This window comes from Coturnix japonica, chromosome 4 (genome assembly GCF_001577835.2).
Source record: "Coturnix japonica isolate 7356 chromosome 4, Coturnix japonica 2.1, whole genome shotgun sequence".
Lineage (NCBI taxonomy): Eukaryota > Metazoa > Chordata > Aves > Galliformes > Phasianidae > Coturnix > Coturnix japonica.
In genome coordinates, this window is record NC_029519.1 from 21,811,426 (window position 1) to 21,828,443 (window position 17,018).

The 17,018-nt window shown below is 35.5% G+C and overlaps 1 protein-coding gene across 1 annotated transcript in view; it reads left to right on the forward strand.

Moving 5' to 3' along the window:
• ANXA10 (annexin A10) overlaps window positions 1-16,048 on the forward strand; it is a 38,165-nt gene extending 22,117 nt beyond the window's left edge. Inside the window, exons 3-13 of the mRNA XM_032444173.1 lie at window positions 811-892; window positions 3,267-3,361; window positions 6,093-6,206; window positions 7,866-7,956; window positions 8,571-8,650; window positions 10,253-10,306; window positions 10,426-10,519; window positions 11,918-12,013; window positions 12,609-12,667; window positions 14,600-14,722; window positions 15,849-16,048. Coding sequence (XP_032300064.1) covers window positions 811-892; window positions 3,267-3,361; window positions 6,093-6,206; window positions 7,866-7,956; window positions 8,571-8,650; window positions 10,253-10,306; window positions 10,426-10,519; window positions 11,918-12,013; window positions 12,609-12,667; window positions 14,600-14,722; window positions 15,849-15,917 — 957 coding nt within the window. The 3' untranslated portion in view covers window positions 15,918-16,048. The remainder of the gene's footprint in view (window positions 1-810; window positions 893-3,266; window positions 3,362-6,092; window positions 6,207-7,865; window positions 7,957-8,570; window positions 8,651-10,252; window positions 10,307-10,425; window positions 10,520-11,917; window positions 12,014-12,608; window positions 12,668-14,599; window positions 14,723-15,848) is intronic.
• The last annotated feature ends 970 nt before the right edge of the window (window positions 16,049-17,018 follow it).

Here is a 17,018-nt window from a genome sequence, read left to right on the forward strand (position 1 = left end):
TTTATCTGATTTTTTACTGAAATAAATATTTCAAGTTATCAAGTTCATATCAATCCAATGTATTTAGAACAGGAATCATCATAAAAGACAACTGTTAGCAGAGTGAGTCTGAAAAGGCAGTTATAACCCTCAGAGGAGCCGAAGGAGTTAAGTGAGGTACAGAGCTAAGCAGCACTGAACCTCAGTTATTGTCATCTTTATGCAGATCTGTGATTCTATTAAAATGAGGAAAGCAATTCTATTTACTATTCATGGATTTGGCAAAATATGAAATACTGTATGAAACAAAGTATTGCTGGGAATGAACTGAGAACAATTTAATCAGTTAAAAAGCAACCTAAAAAGTAATGTTGACTTCTACACAGCATGTCAGAAAAATATCTCACACTTCATCCCAACATCATTTCTTTTAAAATTGCTGGCTTTGTAAGCAACCTCATTCATTATTTTCTCACCAGTCCTTTCAAAATAAAAATACCAAGAGAATTTGAAGACTGCCAGGGATAACACAGATTAACTTTAAAAGATAGAAGAATATTTTCAGAAAAAGTTTGAGAAACAGAAACAAAACTGTGGTTACTTTTAAATGAGAACAAAATACATTAATAATGTTTTCTCTTTCTTCAGGCCTAACTTAAATATGCTCTGGCTTCCCAGGGTTCGTGATAAATCCTTTCCTGTATGTTAACATACTTTTTCCCCATAAAGCAAAAGTTTTAATCTTACATGACTGTTGATTCTCACTTGAATCATATATGCAGTTAAAAAATACAAAGTCCCGCAATTAAAGGCTTCTTTCTCCTTTAGCAGATACAAGGAACAATTTTTCCAGCTCCAAATTTTAACCCTATTATGGATGCTCAGTTGCTAGGAGGAGCCCTACAGGGAATTAGTAAGTATCTTCGCATATTCCAACACATCTTTCATTATATAATAATGTAAAATAAATGTATATATACTCATAATAATAAAAACATCAATACATATGTGTTGATTCTTCAAGGTATCACCAGTGAATCTTACTGTGATATCCAAACAAATCATGAATTTGCATTCGTAGGAGCCCAGATCTAATTAAAATTAATCTTAAATGTATGTCAACACTGATAATAACAAATGCTTTCCATGAGAAAATAAGAAAAATAAAATAGAATTTTATGTTGTCACCATAAGGAAGGTCAAAACTGGGTTCATTTTTAGATGTAACCCCAGCATTAACTACAAGCAGAGATCACTATATCTTATTAAGTTAACACTCATCAAGAAATAAAAATGAATGGAAACGAAATTTTTGAAGTACTGATTATGTTTTCCTCTGGAGTAAATTTTGCTTTCAGTCTACAAATAAAAATGTGCTCACCAAAATATTTCTCTCTGTTCCAAGTTTGTTTACAGCTGAACACTTAGTACTGCTCAAGGTTCAAAGGATGATTTTTTTTAATTACCCTAAGAAACATTTTCCTCACATTAAGACTGTTGCTTGTGTCAGAAATTTTATCTCCTGAGATTTTCACAAGTGTGTATAGCACCAAATCTTGCATCCTGTTCAGCTACTTTAATGGAAAAGTGAGGTCTCAGTCTTAATGTTAGTTATCCATGAAGTGGATATTATTAAGAACAACATGAAGGGTCTTTCATATGTTCATTATGAATGAAGTTTTATTTAAATGTTCTGCTAGACTTCAACTAGCATTTTCAATGCAATGTTGCTAACGTGATCATACAAAGATAATTCTCTTCATTTACTACTGTAAACACACATGCGGTCACCCTACTTTCAAGTCTGCCTGGCAAACAACACAGAACAAAGTTCTAGACTCAGAGAGAGTTGGCAAAGTATGATGCTTAACTTACAGCAGTTTAGGTCTTCACAGTCTTTGCAAGTCCCCATGTCCTGCACACAACATTCATTCTCTTGAGGAGGTTTAGTCACATATGCTAACTCACTAATGCTGGTGGTATTATAAAAAAAAACAAGTGAAGCTATTTAGGCATTTAACATTTCTTGAATCTTCCTTAGTTCTGCTGTAGAAACTGTATAAGCTGTACAGAATCTTAATAATAATTATCTTCTGAAAAGTAAAGGAAAACCCTTACTCACAGAGTCTCAGTAACACATCCATTTTGTGAGCTGATCAAACTGATCAATGAATCAAGATGAATCAAACTGATGTGAAATCACTGTAGCACAAGAAGGTGTTGCAATTATGGCAAGATGGACTACAAGAAAGAGAACTAAACTTACTGCATAATGAGCAAACAGATTTCATCTGCAAACTTATTAAAAACTTTAAATTGTATCCTGTGTCCAATTACATGTGTCAAAATGGAACCTACCACCCGTAGATCATATGACAAAATCTGCCTAACAAAGCTGAAAAAAATACAGAATTTATATCCATAGCACATCTACATGTGCATGCAAAACAGTAATTTGTAGAGGCCTAAGAGTATCTTTCTCTATTCAAATGCTAGCTGATCTTGCTTTCTAGCCAATCTTCTAAGTGTAATAAAGCAAACTGATTTACATGTGCAGATGTGTTTCTGCTGCAATGACATTAAAATGCTGAACCATCTGAAATAACCAAAAGCCATCTTATGGGATGGAAAAAATCCAAAAATGATCAAATATTTTTCAGAACATGTTAATCATTATATTCTTTTTCCTAAGCTGTTAATACTGATGGGTTATGGATGTTTGCCTGTAAGCTCCAGGTATCTCTCAACAAATTGCACTCATAAACTGATTTTTAAAATAAGATATTCTTTAATACTTCATAATTTATTTTATATAGTTTCTCAGAAAATACATAGCTTTCAATTTGCCAACAAATGTTCTGACTGTAGTTTGTTGTTCCCATTTAAGAGATCCCTAATCCAGAAATGACAATTCAGTCAAAACTGAGAAGGTATACAAGTCTGACCTCCTAGGCTCAGCCACAAATTCCTTTATCATGCCTAATTCTGAACAGATGAAAGCTGTGATGTGTTCTATTGATGCCTTCAAATCCATTTCACTTGAAAGAGATGGTGATGCATCCAATAATAACAGAATATTTCACTAATTGCTGGTATTACACCACAAACGAAAGGCACAAATGCAGAGCAAATATAATTGATTGGGAAAAAAAACGGTAGAATATTAATTTGTTGGTCTGTTTTTTTCAAGAAATTAAGTCAGTACTCTTGAATAAAACAGCAACAATCAGAAGCCTAATAATATCAACAATTTGCTAATTGAGAACCTGTGTTTGGTTTATTTCCAGGTTGTGAAAAAGATGTGCTGATTGACATCCTAACACAGCGCTGCAATTCACAGCGGCTTATGATTGCTGAGGCATACAGAGACATGTATGGCAGGGTATGACAGAACCATGCTGTACTTTCCTTACTTCTGTCCCTCCTGTTTCCAGTATAGTTGGTCAGTCCTTCTCTCAGGTCAGAATTAAAAACCTAGCAGGACGCTGAATGGCACCAAAAGATTGGCACACAACTCTGCTCATGTAGCTATTCATACATCTGAAAGTTTCTAAATGTCATTTACACAGCAGAGCATCTGCCACAAAACAAGGAAGAAAGAAGGACACACACAGCTTTCTCTTCTATATGTTCATTCTATTTTTCTTTTGACCAAGCAAGAAATTTTGGAAGGGCTGATTTATTCCTCTGTTTTGGAGTGGTTGTTTTCAAGACCTTGGAAAACACAGTAAGAGACTTACTGACCAAAATATTTACAGAAGAGAAAAAAAAAAAAAGAATAATGCATTAAAACAAAACACACACACACAAGAAAACAAAAACCAGAGGTATTGCTATCCCTCATTAAAAACGAGCCTGTTCAACCTATATTCCTCCTCGGGTACAAAGAACAGAGCGGAGACTTCTAGTAGGCTGCTAATAATTTTTCACCATTTCTTTCCTTTGTTATTCTTACAAAATGTTTCTTTAAACTTTTCTCTAGAATGTTTCAACTACACCTATCATAAAAAAATAGAGCCCACAAGTACATTTTTTATTTTTAATTTCCATCTCTGATACACAGAGATGACCTAGAAGTATCATTAATGATGTGTTAGTAAAGAACTGCCAACTGTCCATCAGGAATGGAGTTAGGTCTGCCATTTCTCTGAGTAGAGAACAACTATTGATTTGCTTGCTAATTATCTAGTCGGGTTTCCTTTTTAATCCAGAGTAAAAGTATCACATAAACTAATGCATAAATCCTTATGAAAACACATTATCGATAAATTTCTGTCTCCTTCAGCCACAGTCAATTAACCTAAATCCCTACAAAGCTAGAGCTCACAAACCTAAAGACCTAAAACAACTAAAAAGCAAAAAAAATAAAATTAAAAACAACAAAAAAAAACCAAAAAAAAAACCAAAAAACCTTCAGATTTTTTTTTTAAATACCACAAAAACAATGAATAGTAATAGAAGAGAAAGGTAAGTAAATTCTTCTAAATTCTTCTTACACTCCAGCAGTGCACTCCGCAAACAGTCTCAAAGTCAGGGGACTCACTGTTGCACATATACCACAAATTTGTTTAAGTTAATCCATTCTGTACTATGTGTACTTGATAGTAACAGTACAAACCAGGGTTAGTCTAGTACTGAGACAAAACAATAATGCTGAATTTTTCCCTTTCAGTTGTGACAGTGGATATACTGAAATAGATAATCCTGTTAGTGCTCCATGCAGTTTGATTTATCCCTCAAAACTCTGCTATCTCATAGCAGGAACTGCTGAGTGGGGTTGTATCTTGCTATGAATTTCTGCAGTTTCCATTTCAGGAGATACTTCAGCACATAGCAGTGACAGCATTAATTTCAGTTCCATACATTCAATATGGCAGCCACCATGGTCATTCCCTTGAAAAATGTAAAGCATGAGATATTAAAAGGAGAAATAGGTATTTAAAAAGAAAAAAAGGAAAAAAGAAAAAGAAAGAAAGATTCAACCAGTTGCAAGACTAAGATATAAACAAAGGCTTTGAAACTTTTTACAATTAGACTTCAAGAATTTAGTACAACAGTGACAAATGTGTATGTTTGGTGGCCCTGCCAGGCAGGGGGGTTGGAACTACATGATCCTTGAGGTCCCTTCCAACCTGGGTCATTCTGTGATTCTGTGATTCTGTAATGCGGGAAACACTGACAACTCAGGGCTGCCTTTTCTTATTTTTCAGTACTTCAATTCCCTTAATTCTAATTGCATGGATAATTTTTTAAATTGTACCTATCTGTATTACAAACCCATTTTCCTGAAGGCACGATTTTTTAAATGAAATATCTTAATAAATAAATTTCTATACCATGTGTGATTCAGTGGTTGTCAAATGCATCTAATGTGTATGTACTGAATACCGTGTGTTTCTTCCTCACAAACCCAAATTTTAATCTGTATTTGTATTTCTTCATTCCCAGTCTAGCAACTAATTTAATTATGTTACGATATGCATCAAACGTAAAGTACAGGCCTGAAAAAAAAAAAAGCCTCTCAAATAAATAAAGTTTATATATTGGGAAGCATTTCTGCTACTCCTACAATTTCAGACAGCTGCCCAGTACTGTATGAGAAGCACAAAGCCTTCCAGTAATCCAGAGCAGGTATTCTTATGTACTGGGATGAGTTTTTAAGAATGACTTTTAAATTAATCGCATAGCAAATAACCCAGAAAAACATAAGGAAATTGCCTGTCTGTTATGGGTTTTAATTTCTGTGGGCTGAGCTCTTGCAGATTCAGATGCAGAATCTGCTATGGGAAGCTGCAAATGCTCTTGCTGTGGTATTCAGATTTCCAAGCCCTTGAGGAACAGTTGCATTTGAACCCCTGAATTTTCTTCCATATTCTAATGAATCAAAAAAAAAAACAAGCCTATATAGTCTACTTCCTTCCGTGTCCACTGCTATCTCACAAGTACAATTAAAAGGAGTAGGTTCTATTTTGAAAGATAAATGTTGCCTAATATTGGGTAGACTTTATCTCAGACAGTTCATCTTCACTCCTTCACAGAGAAAACTGCAAATATTTGTATGCTGATTTTCATAAAGTGTGACTGTTGAAATAATCCTATGTATTTTTGTTAAGGATTTGATGACAGACCTAAAAGAGAATCTCTCTCATCACTTCAAAGAAGTCATGGTTGGCCTAATGTATCCACCTGCATACTATGATGCCCATGAGCTCTGGCATGCACTAAAGGTATTGGCCTAATTAACAGCTACTCAGACACATGGTCACTGTTTATATTACTAAATATAAGTTAAAGTGAATTTTATATATTTAAATGCTTGAGAAACTGCTAAAAAGATGTTTCAAAGTACACTGACATGTGAGTATATATGAGCGCTACACTAAGTTTATTTAACTAGTATGCTAAAACCAAAAAATAGCAACCTAGCTATGTAACAAATACATTGCGGTAAACTGGGTAAAATAAAAAATACTTATAGCAGCAAATGTAAGGCTCTGGTCTTGTGAACCTTTATGTATGTTACTAACATAGATTCAAAATGAACTGACTGCCTATTTAAAATAAAAAATTTCCTTTTTTTCCCAGGATCTGAGCTGGTGTTGTTTAAACAACCAAATTAAAACAAGACATTTTTTTTGAAATGTTTTTTTTTTTTCAAACATCATGCAATTAAAAGGTGAAATTTAGTGCTGCGTGTCCATATTGAAACCAAAAGCACAAATTGGTTCAAATTGGATCAAAAAAGACTTGAAAAATTCTTAGAATACAAGTTTGCTCTTGGCTATTAAAAATAATCATTCTTTACAAATTCTTTCTCAGGACATTCCTAAATTGCCAAATCCTGTAAGATGGGAAGGCATGCCCCAGACTGACAGTTTTCCTTCACTTTCTATAGCTACTGACAACTGCCCACTGTCACAAGTAAGATACAGATCGTGTGGCTCTGAGCAAAAAACTCTTTCAAAAAAACAGCAAAAAATTGTTTTCCTGTGTCCTACAGACTAGGAAACCAATATACTTTTTACAACTACTGATATACTTTTTAAAATTACTGTTGGCATTAAAAGAACTGTTAAGTATCATTCATACCATTAGAAGCATGACTTTTATCAACATTATGGCCAAGATCGGCAAAGTCACGTTTTATCTGAATGTGGTTTCAAGTTGAATTTCGCAGTACTCTCTCTCAATCTGGATTCACATAGCTGAAGTAAAGACCATGTTTCAGTCTCCAGGCTCAGGCTCAAAGCCATATTCTCCCATTATCCCATATACAGTATACTTATCAACAATATACATCTGAATACAGAAAGCTGCCCACTATCTTATGTCAACTCAAGCTCAGAAAATTACTTAGAATCCTGATAGAAAATGCTTGCAGCAGTGTCTAAGTGGCAGTGACACTTTCCTGAACTACCAAGTTTTATGGCATACATTACAGACAATAACATTCCCAAACAAATAAAAAAGAATAGAAAAAAAGACAAAAACACTACATGACACTGGAGTTCTTATCTACTTCAGACTGGCTTGAACACTTGCTGACACATATACACAATCTTTGCAACTGATTTCTCTCAGTAACTCTTAAACTCTTATTCAAGCTCTAAAATTCTTCCCATTGTGTTTCTGTCAACAGCAGTCTTGCTTCCTTCCCTACTTATTAACACATATTCTGAAATTCAAAGTAAGCAGGAGTATATTTGCTGTACAGGTTTTGACAATTAACTTGAAGTCAACTCTTGTTTAAATATGTATATTATGCAAAGGCATGCCAGACACTGCTCCAGAAGAAACTGTTATTCTTTTGTTACACCTAATAAAGCATTTCTTTCTTCTGGATGCTGTGGTTCCTAATGATTTCATATTTACTTCCTTCTACACAGGGAGTAAACACAGAAGAAAAGTGTCTAATTGACATATTAGCCTCAAGAACAAATATGGAGATATTCCAGATGAAAGAAGCCTACTTAACACGTAATGTATTTTACAAGCGTACAACAGCAGCTCTGATATGTGTATTAGGCTGGATGTGTTAGCATGAGTGAAAGAACTAAATTACTAAAGTGACTTCTCAGCATGGTTCCCTTCCTCTTCCTCCCTTTTTACAATTATACTTAAAAAGCTGAAGCAAAATGAATGTATTCTGGAGATTTACTGCTGCCTGTTACATTTTAAATAGCTGGCAGCCACATTTGGGGATTTTCATAAACTTCTGCACACATTTTTCTGAAGTACATCTACTGTTTTTCTCAAAAAGTGTTTATTCGTGCTGAATATTCAACTCACCTTCTTTGAGGGGTGCTTCTGAGTATCCCAGAATCACGCAGCTGCATCAGTGCCAGGGCTGCCAGGCACAGGCAGGAGGGTGGGTGAGCTGGTGCAGTGGCTGAGGCTTTGGCAAGGAGGATTCCCTCAGTATTTAGGTCTGCAGAACCTGCATGAGTTCCTGTGGAATAATTTTTAATACCTTTAGAAAACAAGTCTCTATTTGCACCCCATGCGTTTACCCTTTTTTTGCTTACTCTCATGAATAGTATTCAGAGCACATTCGTTTTGTACTTAAGTTACACATTTTTGTTTCAATCTAGAATACAACAATGATCTTCAACAAGATATCGATTCTGAGACTTCAGGCCACTTTAGAGACACTCTCATGAACCTTGCTCAGGTACTGTAAAAACAATACGCAGTATGATACACATATAAAAAAAATAGAGTGACTTTTGATATTATTCATGAATTCTTAAATGTAAAGTTAACTGCAGCTAAATTTAGCTCAACACAACTGCACTTTTGTACAAGAGAGTGGAAAGAGTAAAAGACGAAGAGAGCTAGAATTCTTTTGTCTACTTTGGCTTTCAGTTCACTTTTCAGATGGTGCAAAGATCAACATTTTATTACAAAGGCCCTGGATATACAAATGCTGACCCTCTGCTCAACCTGTGTCATTTCAAAAGGAATCTGCTCTAATGTACAAATTAGATTTTCATTTTTAAAGGTCTGTTTTCCTTGTTCTTAGAATAGACAGCTCATCATCCAGTCTAGGCAGTATGTGAAAATGCAGACATGTCGATATGTATACAAAAGAAAGTACTAAGCAGTTCCAGTTGTTTTAAATGTCCTTTGAACTACTCCTTTTGTTAAATCATCGTATGCAAGCACGCAGCCAAAAGAATTACAATCACACAGCAACTCCAACACAGCACTGCCAAGCTGCAGTACTACGCTACAGCACTGTAATGGTTTTCCTGAGATCGCATGTTCCCATTCTCACTGTAGTCACTACACTCATCATCTGATGTACTACAAACCAGAGTAACAAATAATGACAAAACTAATGCCAGCAACATGAAGTGCATTTACATTCCCATGTATGTTTGTCTGAGAACTGAACATTTTTAACAGGAAAGAACTACAAATCAGTCATCCCAAGAGTTGACAGATGATGCACAATTTTAATCCACACCATCACATGCATAAAAAAGCAATTTTAAATTCTGAAGTTGCTTCAAACACGTATCATTGAAGCAGTGATTGCATACAGCTTAAGACTGTTAAAGAGTCTACAACCAGGGTTGATTCATTTCCTAAAAGGCAATTATGGTTAAAAAAGCAATTCCTGAATTTGTGTGCTGTTTTCTTCATATAACAGCTATGCAATTCAGATCATAGTGTGTTTACTAAAACACATCATCTTGATTTATGTAACTGAAAAGCTATTAAATATATGGGAATGTTTTAAGCATTCTTCTTTGGTTTAGATAGCAAAGTTGTCAAACAATTTTCCAGACTCGGATCTTTATTTCAGACAGTGATTATAAGCTGGCAAAGAATCAATGTTTTTTGATGTGTTTGTTCCTACAGTTCATGCGTGGAGAAAGGATTCTCCTTGCAATACACATACTGATAAGAAATAAGCGGTCAACAGCAAATGCTACCTTTACGCCTCCTTTTCTCTCATAGTCATGTATTATAACAAACAGAGCACCAATAGCCTTCGGGGGGGGGGGGAGCGAGGGAAATGCCATTTAAAATCAGACTAATAACGGGATGGGTTTATGGGACAAGTCCATCCACTTCCACAATGCTTTCCTCTCATAACAGTTTGCCATTTCAGAGTTCATCTGTTCAGAAGACATGAAGCTGTAAATGAAAATTTGAGAAGTTGCAAATTCAACTATTTATTATATTGATCCAATGTTAAAAAACTGTGTGGTATCTCAAGAAATGAAACATAACATCTATTTTTTTTATTTCCCCCCTCCCCCAGGGAACAAGAATGGAAGGATATGCAGATCCTTCTACAGCTGCTCAGGATGCAATGGTAAATACAGGCAGACATGGGCATCTCTCACACACAAAAAAAGAACAAATGCTAATGTTAAAAAGTGACTCAGAATTATTTAAAATCTTCTGCATTTTCTTCTTTTTCTGGTATAACAGATTCTATGGGAAGCCTGTCAGCAAAAAACAGGCGAACACAAAAACATGCTTCAAATGATACTGTGCAACAGGAGTTACCAGCAGTTGTGGATGGGTAATCCAGTGGTTCAGCTCTTTGACCAAACAGCGTAAAGGAAAAATCTGACTTGCTATTAAGATCAAGGTTTACATATCAAGCTCAGCAGACAGCAGAATATTAACCTGAACCATAACACTCAGAATCTCACTGATGTTGATGGGATTTTGGAAGTAATGCAAAACAACTTTGCCTGACAACTACCGACTAGAGTAGATAGGACAGAGAGACGTCAGCCTAATAAGAGAAGGATGCATAACCAAAGAAAGGCATAGGCTATGACTTCACTTAGTGTACACACAATGAGATAGATTTTTTTCTGAACTATTTCCTTTGTTTTCCTTAGCAGCTCTAATCTATGAGTGAAAACACCCTGCGAGAGGCAGTAGGGGCATTTTCAGTGACTGCTTCTATACCAAAACAACTGAATACACTGCAGCACTAAAGCAAGCATATGAAAGTTTCAAAGATGTTTTGAAGGGGGGACTTCCAGAGTCCACATCTGCTCTCTCTTAAAGAATATATACAATCACAGAAACATAATGGCATGTTTTTACCTAAAACTAGACAATCATGCACAATTAAAGGTCAGAAGAAAAGAAAAAGTGAAATCCTCCACCATAGTTAAGAAATTTGTCTGTTTGATGACATTTGAGATGTCTTTTGCTCTGCTGTGGAAAAAAGTCTGTTTGGTGACAAGCTTATCACTGTGCAGGCAGTTGCATTTCTTCTGCCAACTTCCAACAGTAGCTTAGAACTACTTTGCTGTCACGAATCAACCAAATAATTCTGTCACAACTTCTGTAAGGATGATGATTATGGGATTAACATAACGTAACACATCTGGCCACGCTAATATTCCCCCACTGTACAAGAGATCTGAGGGTTCTGCTGGTAATGTAGTTCTCTGTAAGCTTTGCAGTAGGCAGCAAACTGAACAATTTCCTGCTTTCCTAAGGCTTATGGAAGCACGCGCTGTACTTTTGTGTATGTATGTACAGATAATGATAATGACATGTTAGGCATATTGTGTGACAGCTTCTCATTACCCATGAACAATTGGCCAGCTTTAGCCAAGCTGAACATGGAATGTGTCTTACTGACATGAAATTCTTACAAGTTTTACAAACAGAGATTGCAGGAGTATTTATTAGAACCTCCTGTGAAAAAGAGACATCGGTGCGCATTCACTTTAAAACTGTATACTGGAGAATCTATAGAGAATGCCCCAGAAGCCAGGTTTCAGACTACTCATTGAGATTCCTTAAGTTTATATCACGCAAATAATATAATCACTGCATAATAATATAATCAGAAAAAATGCAGTCTACGGTTATGGTAAGGAAGGTGGGAAGTGAGAGGAAAATTGATCACTTGTAATGAACCAGAATAAAGTCAGATTCCTTTTCCTCCAAGTTTTCCAGGAGTTCCAAAATATCTCTGGGCAAGACCTAGTAGATGCCATCAACGACTGTTACGATGGATATTTTCAAGAACTACTGGTTGCAATAGGTATATAAAAATATTATTTTACACTTCATATTTAGATGACACATCAAACATAGAAATAATTTTCTTTTTCTGATACTCTCCTCTACTTTCCTATGTTGTTTGATTAAAAGTTCAGAGATCATTAGAAAAAGAAATTTGAACAGAACTTCAGTTCCATGTTCGCATAAACCTGAAAATGAATATGTGCAGCAGCAGATTCTGACCAAGCGGTACTGCTATCTGTTCTTTATTTGGTAACATATATGGCGTAACATATAATGGATGCATTAGCAACTGGTTCCACACACCTTAAATCAATCATTTGTAAATTTTTGGGGACTTCACTGCTACACAAACAACTTCTAAGATTTAGGTGAAGACTTATGGATTAATAGCATTTCCACATATGTGTCACATGAGAGCATTCCCTGATTTTTAGTAAGCCCTTCTATGTAACGAGTGCTTAACCAAAGTAAGTACCAGACTTTTATAACCGACAAATACAGCCATGTTTGTGAAAACTGGTACCCTAGTTTTAAGTAGAGTTGTGGATAGCACTACATAAGCTAAGAAAAGCACAATTTCATATTTACCTGTAGTAACATCTCTTTCCTAGTTCTCTGTGTCCGTGACAAGCCTTCCTACTTCGCTTACAGACTTCATAATGCGATCCATGTAAGTAGATATTCTTCTTCACGTATCACAAAACATAGCTTCCTATTTTAGTTTGCTTGCTTACTCTTAAACAAAGAGTTACAAATCAATCGGCTCGATCTTGGAGATGGGATGGTGTGCTTTAAAACTTCTGACACCTGAATGCATTTCAAAGCAGTAGTACCTACACAATAGAACAGAACATTAATAATTTCAGTACTCTGATTCCTTTAAAGAAATCTGCCTGGTAAAGAAAAAAATATTCTTCTAAACTGAATGTTTTTATTTTCCTTGGTTGTAGCTCCATCTGCTGTGCAGGACTGAATGTGCACTTTTTGTATTACACATTTTTTTCCTCTCAGGATTTAATACATATAGCAAATAATTAAATTATAATTTTAGTGACACTTAAAGACGAATGGTCATATTTCCTTGCCTGGTTCCATGTACATTTGTGGGTTACTTTACCTTTGCATATAAACAGTATCATGTTAAATCATGTGAATGCCAAGAAGAATGGAGGTAAATGCAAAAACCACCCACAAATTATTCCCACAAGAAGCCAGTGAAGGTATTTCCTTGTTTTTCATTCATTACTGAATATTATTTTTAATGTAACATAAAACCTTAAGTTAAATCTCTTACATATAATTCTTAAAGTATAATCTTCTAAATGTCATCTATATAAGATTGTCATGTCAGCCATGGGTAAAATATCAAAAAATCATTTTAGAACAGGAATGGCAAAAGATGAAATTCAAGACAAAACCATAGAGCAAAACTATTCAGCAACGCTTCAGCAGAACCCCAGTGTCCTCTTCCAGATGCTGCTGCTGCTCCTACTGTCACATTTTTTAACTAAACCTGTAACAGGCAACAGGGAGGAAACAAGGAAAATCCTGTGGGTATTGGGAAGAGGCATAATTTGAATGGCCAAAAGAGGATTCTGGCACATGATGTGAAAAAGGCTTGCCAAAAGTATCAGCTATCAGGAAAAATGATGTTTCTCAAAAGTCCTGATCACAGAGAACATGAGTGAAACATTCACGTAACTAGAAAAAGTTTTGAAGGATTAAGAATAAAGATCCGCATTGTACAGCTTCAATGAACACAATTCTTTCAATAAATGCAAGATTGAAATTGTGTGTACTCTCACAGTCAAGCCACATCCTGATCACAACAAAAGCTTTTTTCACATCTGTTGCAATACAACAAAACTCACACTGAAACCTCACCTTTGAAATCACAGTCCATAATGGTTTACAGGACAGCTTTCAATCTAGCCTTCAAGTGGTTATCAAATTCTCCACATGTACTATTTGCCTTTTGGGTAAAGAGATTTCAATATGAAATATTGAATATTAAATATTATAGATCATAAAATCCCCCATTTGGTGTTACACAACCCAAATAGGTCGTCAGGACCTCAAAGTTGTTTTGATTACTTTAAGCATCATTGGACATCTTCATGCTCCACACAATTACAATACAAATATTTGTTTAGAAACAGTTAAAACAGAACTGCAGAATCCAAGTTACGTACATTCTGAATCAATAATTAAAAATCTCAATGATTTTTATCAATTACACCAGGGAAACAGACTGTGAAATAGATTACTGATTTCAGTATAGTTCGAACAAACCCCATAACAAGTCACAACAGCTAATCGTAGAAACGGTTACCTAACTGTCTGTAAATTTCCTTCTGAAAGCTTCATAGCATAGTTAAAATACCCATATGGAGAATATATCATATTCATTAGTATGAATTCCATTATTCAGGCATGTGAAAACTGTAGAATAAAGCCTATGAAAACCCATTTAAAATCTTAGGTATCTTTATGGATGGCCTGATTAATTATTTATTATGAAAAACTACTATAATCATACACAGGTGGAAATAGAGCAATATAAACTTGCCTAGTTTTTTTCACATATTCTTCTCTTGTTTAGGATTTTGGGTTTCACAATAAAACAGTCATAAGGATTCTCATTGCCAGGAGTGAAATAGACTTGATGACTATACGACAGCGATACAAGGAGAGATATGGGAAATCGCTCTTTCATGATATTAAAGTAAGTTTTTGATCACTTTTACACATCAGCACTGGCACTACTTGCAGAGCCCTATTAGAAAAATCCATTATGGATTTAAAATCCCTATGGATTTAAATAATTTCCACAATATACATTTTCAGTGAATCAGGCTTACCCAGGTAAATGAGCAGTAAATTCTCAAGACTTCATGATTTTGTCTCTCCTTGGTAGAAAGAGAGGTATATAAAACAGAGCAGAACAGAATACTCTGAGAAATATTTTTCATAAGATATTTCTTACACTAATTGATACCATCTTTCGCACTGTTCTGTGAGGTTAATACCAGATTCCTGTTCTCTTTGGTCTTATACTCATGTTTAAATCTCAGCCTTCAGAATAAGTCTTCCTCTAGTAGTCTTCCTTCTCTGCATCCTTAGTACTAGTGAATACTACAAAAACAACTCTTGCTAAGATACTTTGCATTTTTTAAGCTGCTATATTCCAGCTGTGAGATGTGCAGTAGCTGCAGGAAACTGCCCATTATTCTTTGCTGTTCACCTTGAGAAGCATTAAACAGAACTGATCAAATTTTCTTAAGGAAAATCATTATTAAGTGCCTAAGCAACCAAAGGCTGAGGTATGTGAAATAAAGACCTGGCCCAGAATCCTCATGAGAACATTTCAGTATTTGAGAAAAATCTTACAACTACACTCCAACCCTTGCCACACACAGAGAGAAGAGCAATTGTAGTGAAGTTGTGGTTTAACACAGCAGTAGCTCAGCACCACACACCACCATTCACTTGCTGCCCCCTCCCAGCCCCTAGGCAGGGGCTGCCCTCAGTTTTATAATGAGTTTCACATGTTGTTATGCTGTATAAGAGATCTCTGTCCAGTTTAGGTCAGAGCTGTTCCAGTTCTGTCCCCTCACAGCTTCTTGCACCAGCCAGCTTCACAGAGGCAGAAAAGTACATGAAGCTGAAAAACTAAAATGCTCTTGGTTCTGTGCAATACTGCTCAGCAAACATCTAAAACAGTGTGCTATCTAAATGCTTTTCATTTAAAGACAAAACATGGCATTATACCTAAAAATATGAAGAACATCAACTCTGTTCCAGCTGAAACCAGGACAGATATACACTTACAGGATTTTTTTCTTTTGCAGCATTTTGCTTCAGGGCATTACGAGAGTGCTCTACTTGCTATCTGCGCTGGTGATGCCGAAGACTATTAAGGAAGAAGTTCATGGATTTTGAAGGCTGTATAAATTGATTTTAAGTGGAAATTAAAGCTATACACAACAGACTGTAATTATAGGAGTTATCTAATCACTCAAAAGATCAGAAAAATCTGTGCTTTGCCAATTGTTTTGACAAATTTGAAAATTTGAAAACTTTTTTGAGACAATAAAACTGTAAACAAACTGTCAGGAACATGGTTTTACCCTTATTTCAGACTAATATTTCTGTTACTGTTATTATAGAAAATTAATGGAAGAACTGCTAAAAAAGTACTTTACGTAAGCCTAAAGTCATGATTTAGTCTTGCAGCACTCCAAAGCTTTAAGACAATGGGGTTGCTGATCATTTAATTCTATTGACACCTGTTTTGATGAGGGGAAAAAAAATCACTGGAAGATGAGGCATTTCATGGCTTTCTGTAGAGAACTTCCATTCCACAGTATTATATTTTGAAATTTCATTTACACCTTTGTAATTTAATTCACTAAATGAATAAGGAGTGTTGGATTTGCCTTATGGTGTGAGTTCTGAGCTGGCTCACAGTGGTTCCCATTTCACTTCCAAAGGTTCAAAGCAGTGCTCCTTGGAGTGAGTACCAGCAAACAGACCGAGGACATTTTGTGACAACTCATGCCAAAATGAATGAAATGTAGAACAAAGTCATAACCCCAAAGATAAACAGAACACTCCTTTATCAAAATATTTTCAGTCTATCAATTAAACTTCCTAGGACATGTATTTGTGTCTCGTATAGGTCTGTTCCCACAGTAGCTTTGTAAGTAAGGGAAAATGAGACGTTACACTTCAGTAATATTCCAGTGCTGTTTTTGTCATTTGTTTTGCCTTGTTTTCCTACAGATTTTCCATCTTGACACAGACCTTTGCTTTGATTAAAACAGGTACCGTGACCTTCTGCCAGCATGGCTCAGCATTACTGAATAAAACACTACTATTAAAACATGTGCTCGACCTCATGCAGTTGCACTGTACCACCCTGAGTCTGAAAATAACATGTTTTCAGTATATCTTGGCTTTCACAAACACTTGTTTTGTGCCATAAAACCACTGACAAACTTGGAATTTTAGATAGGTCC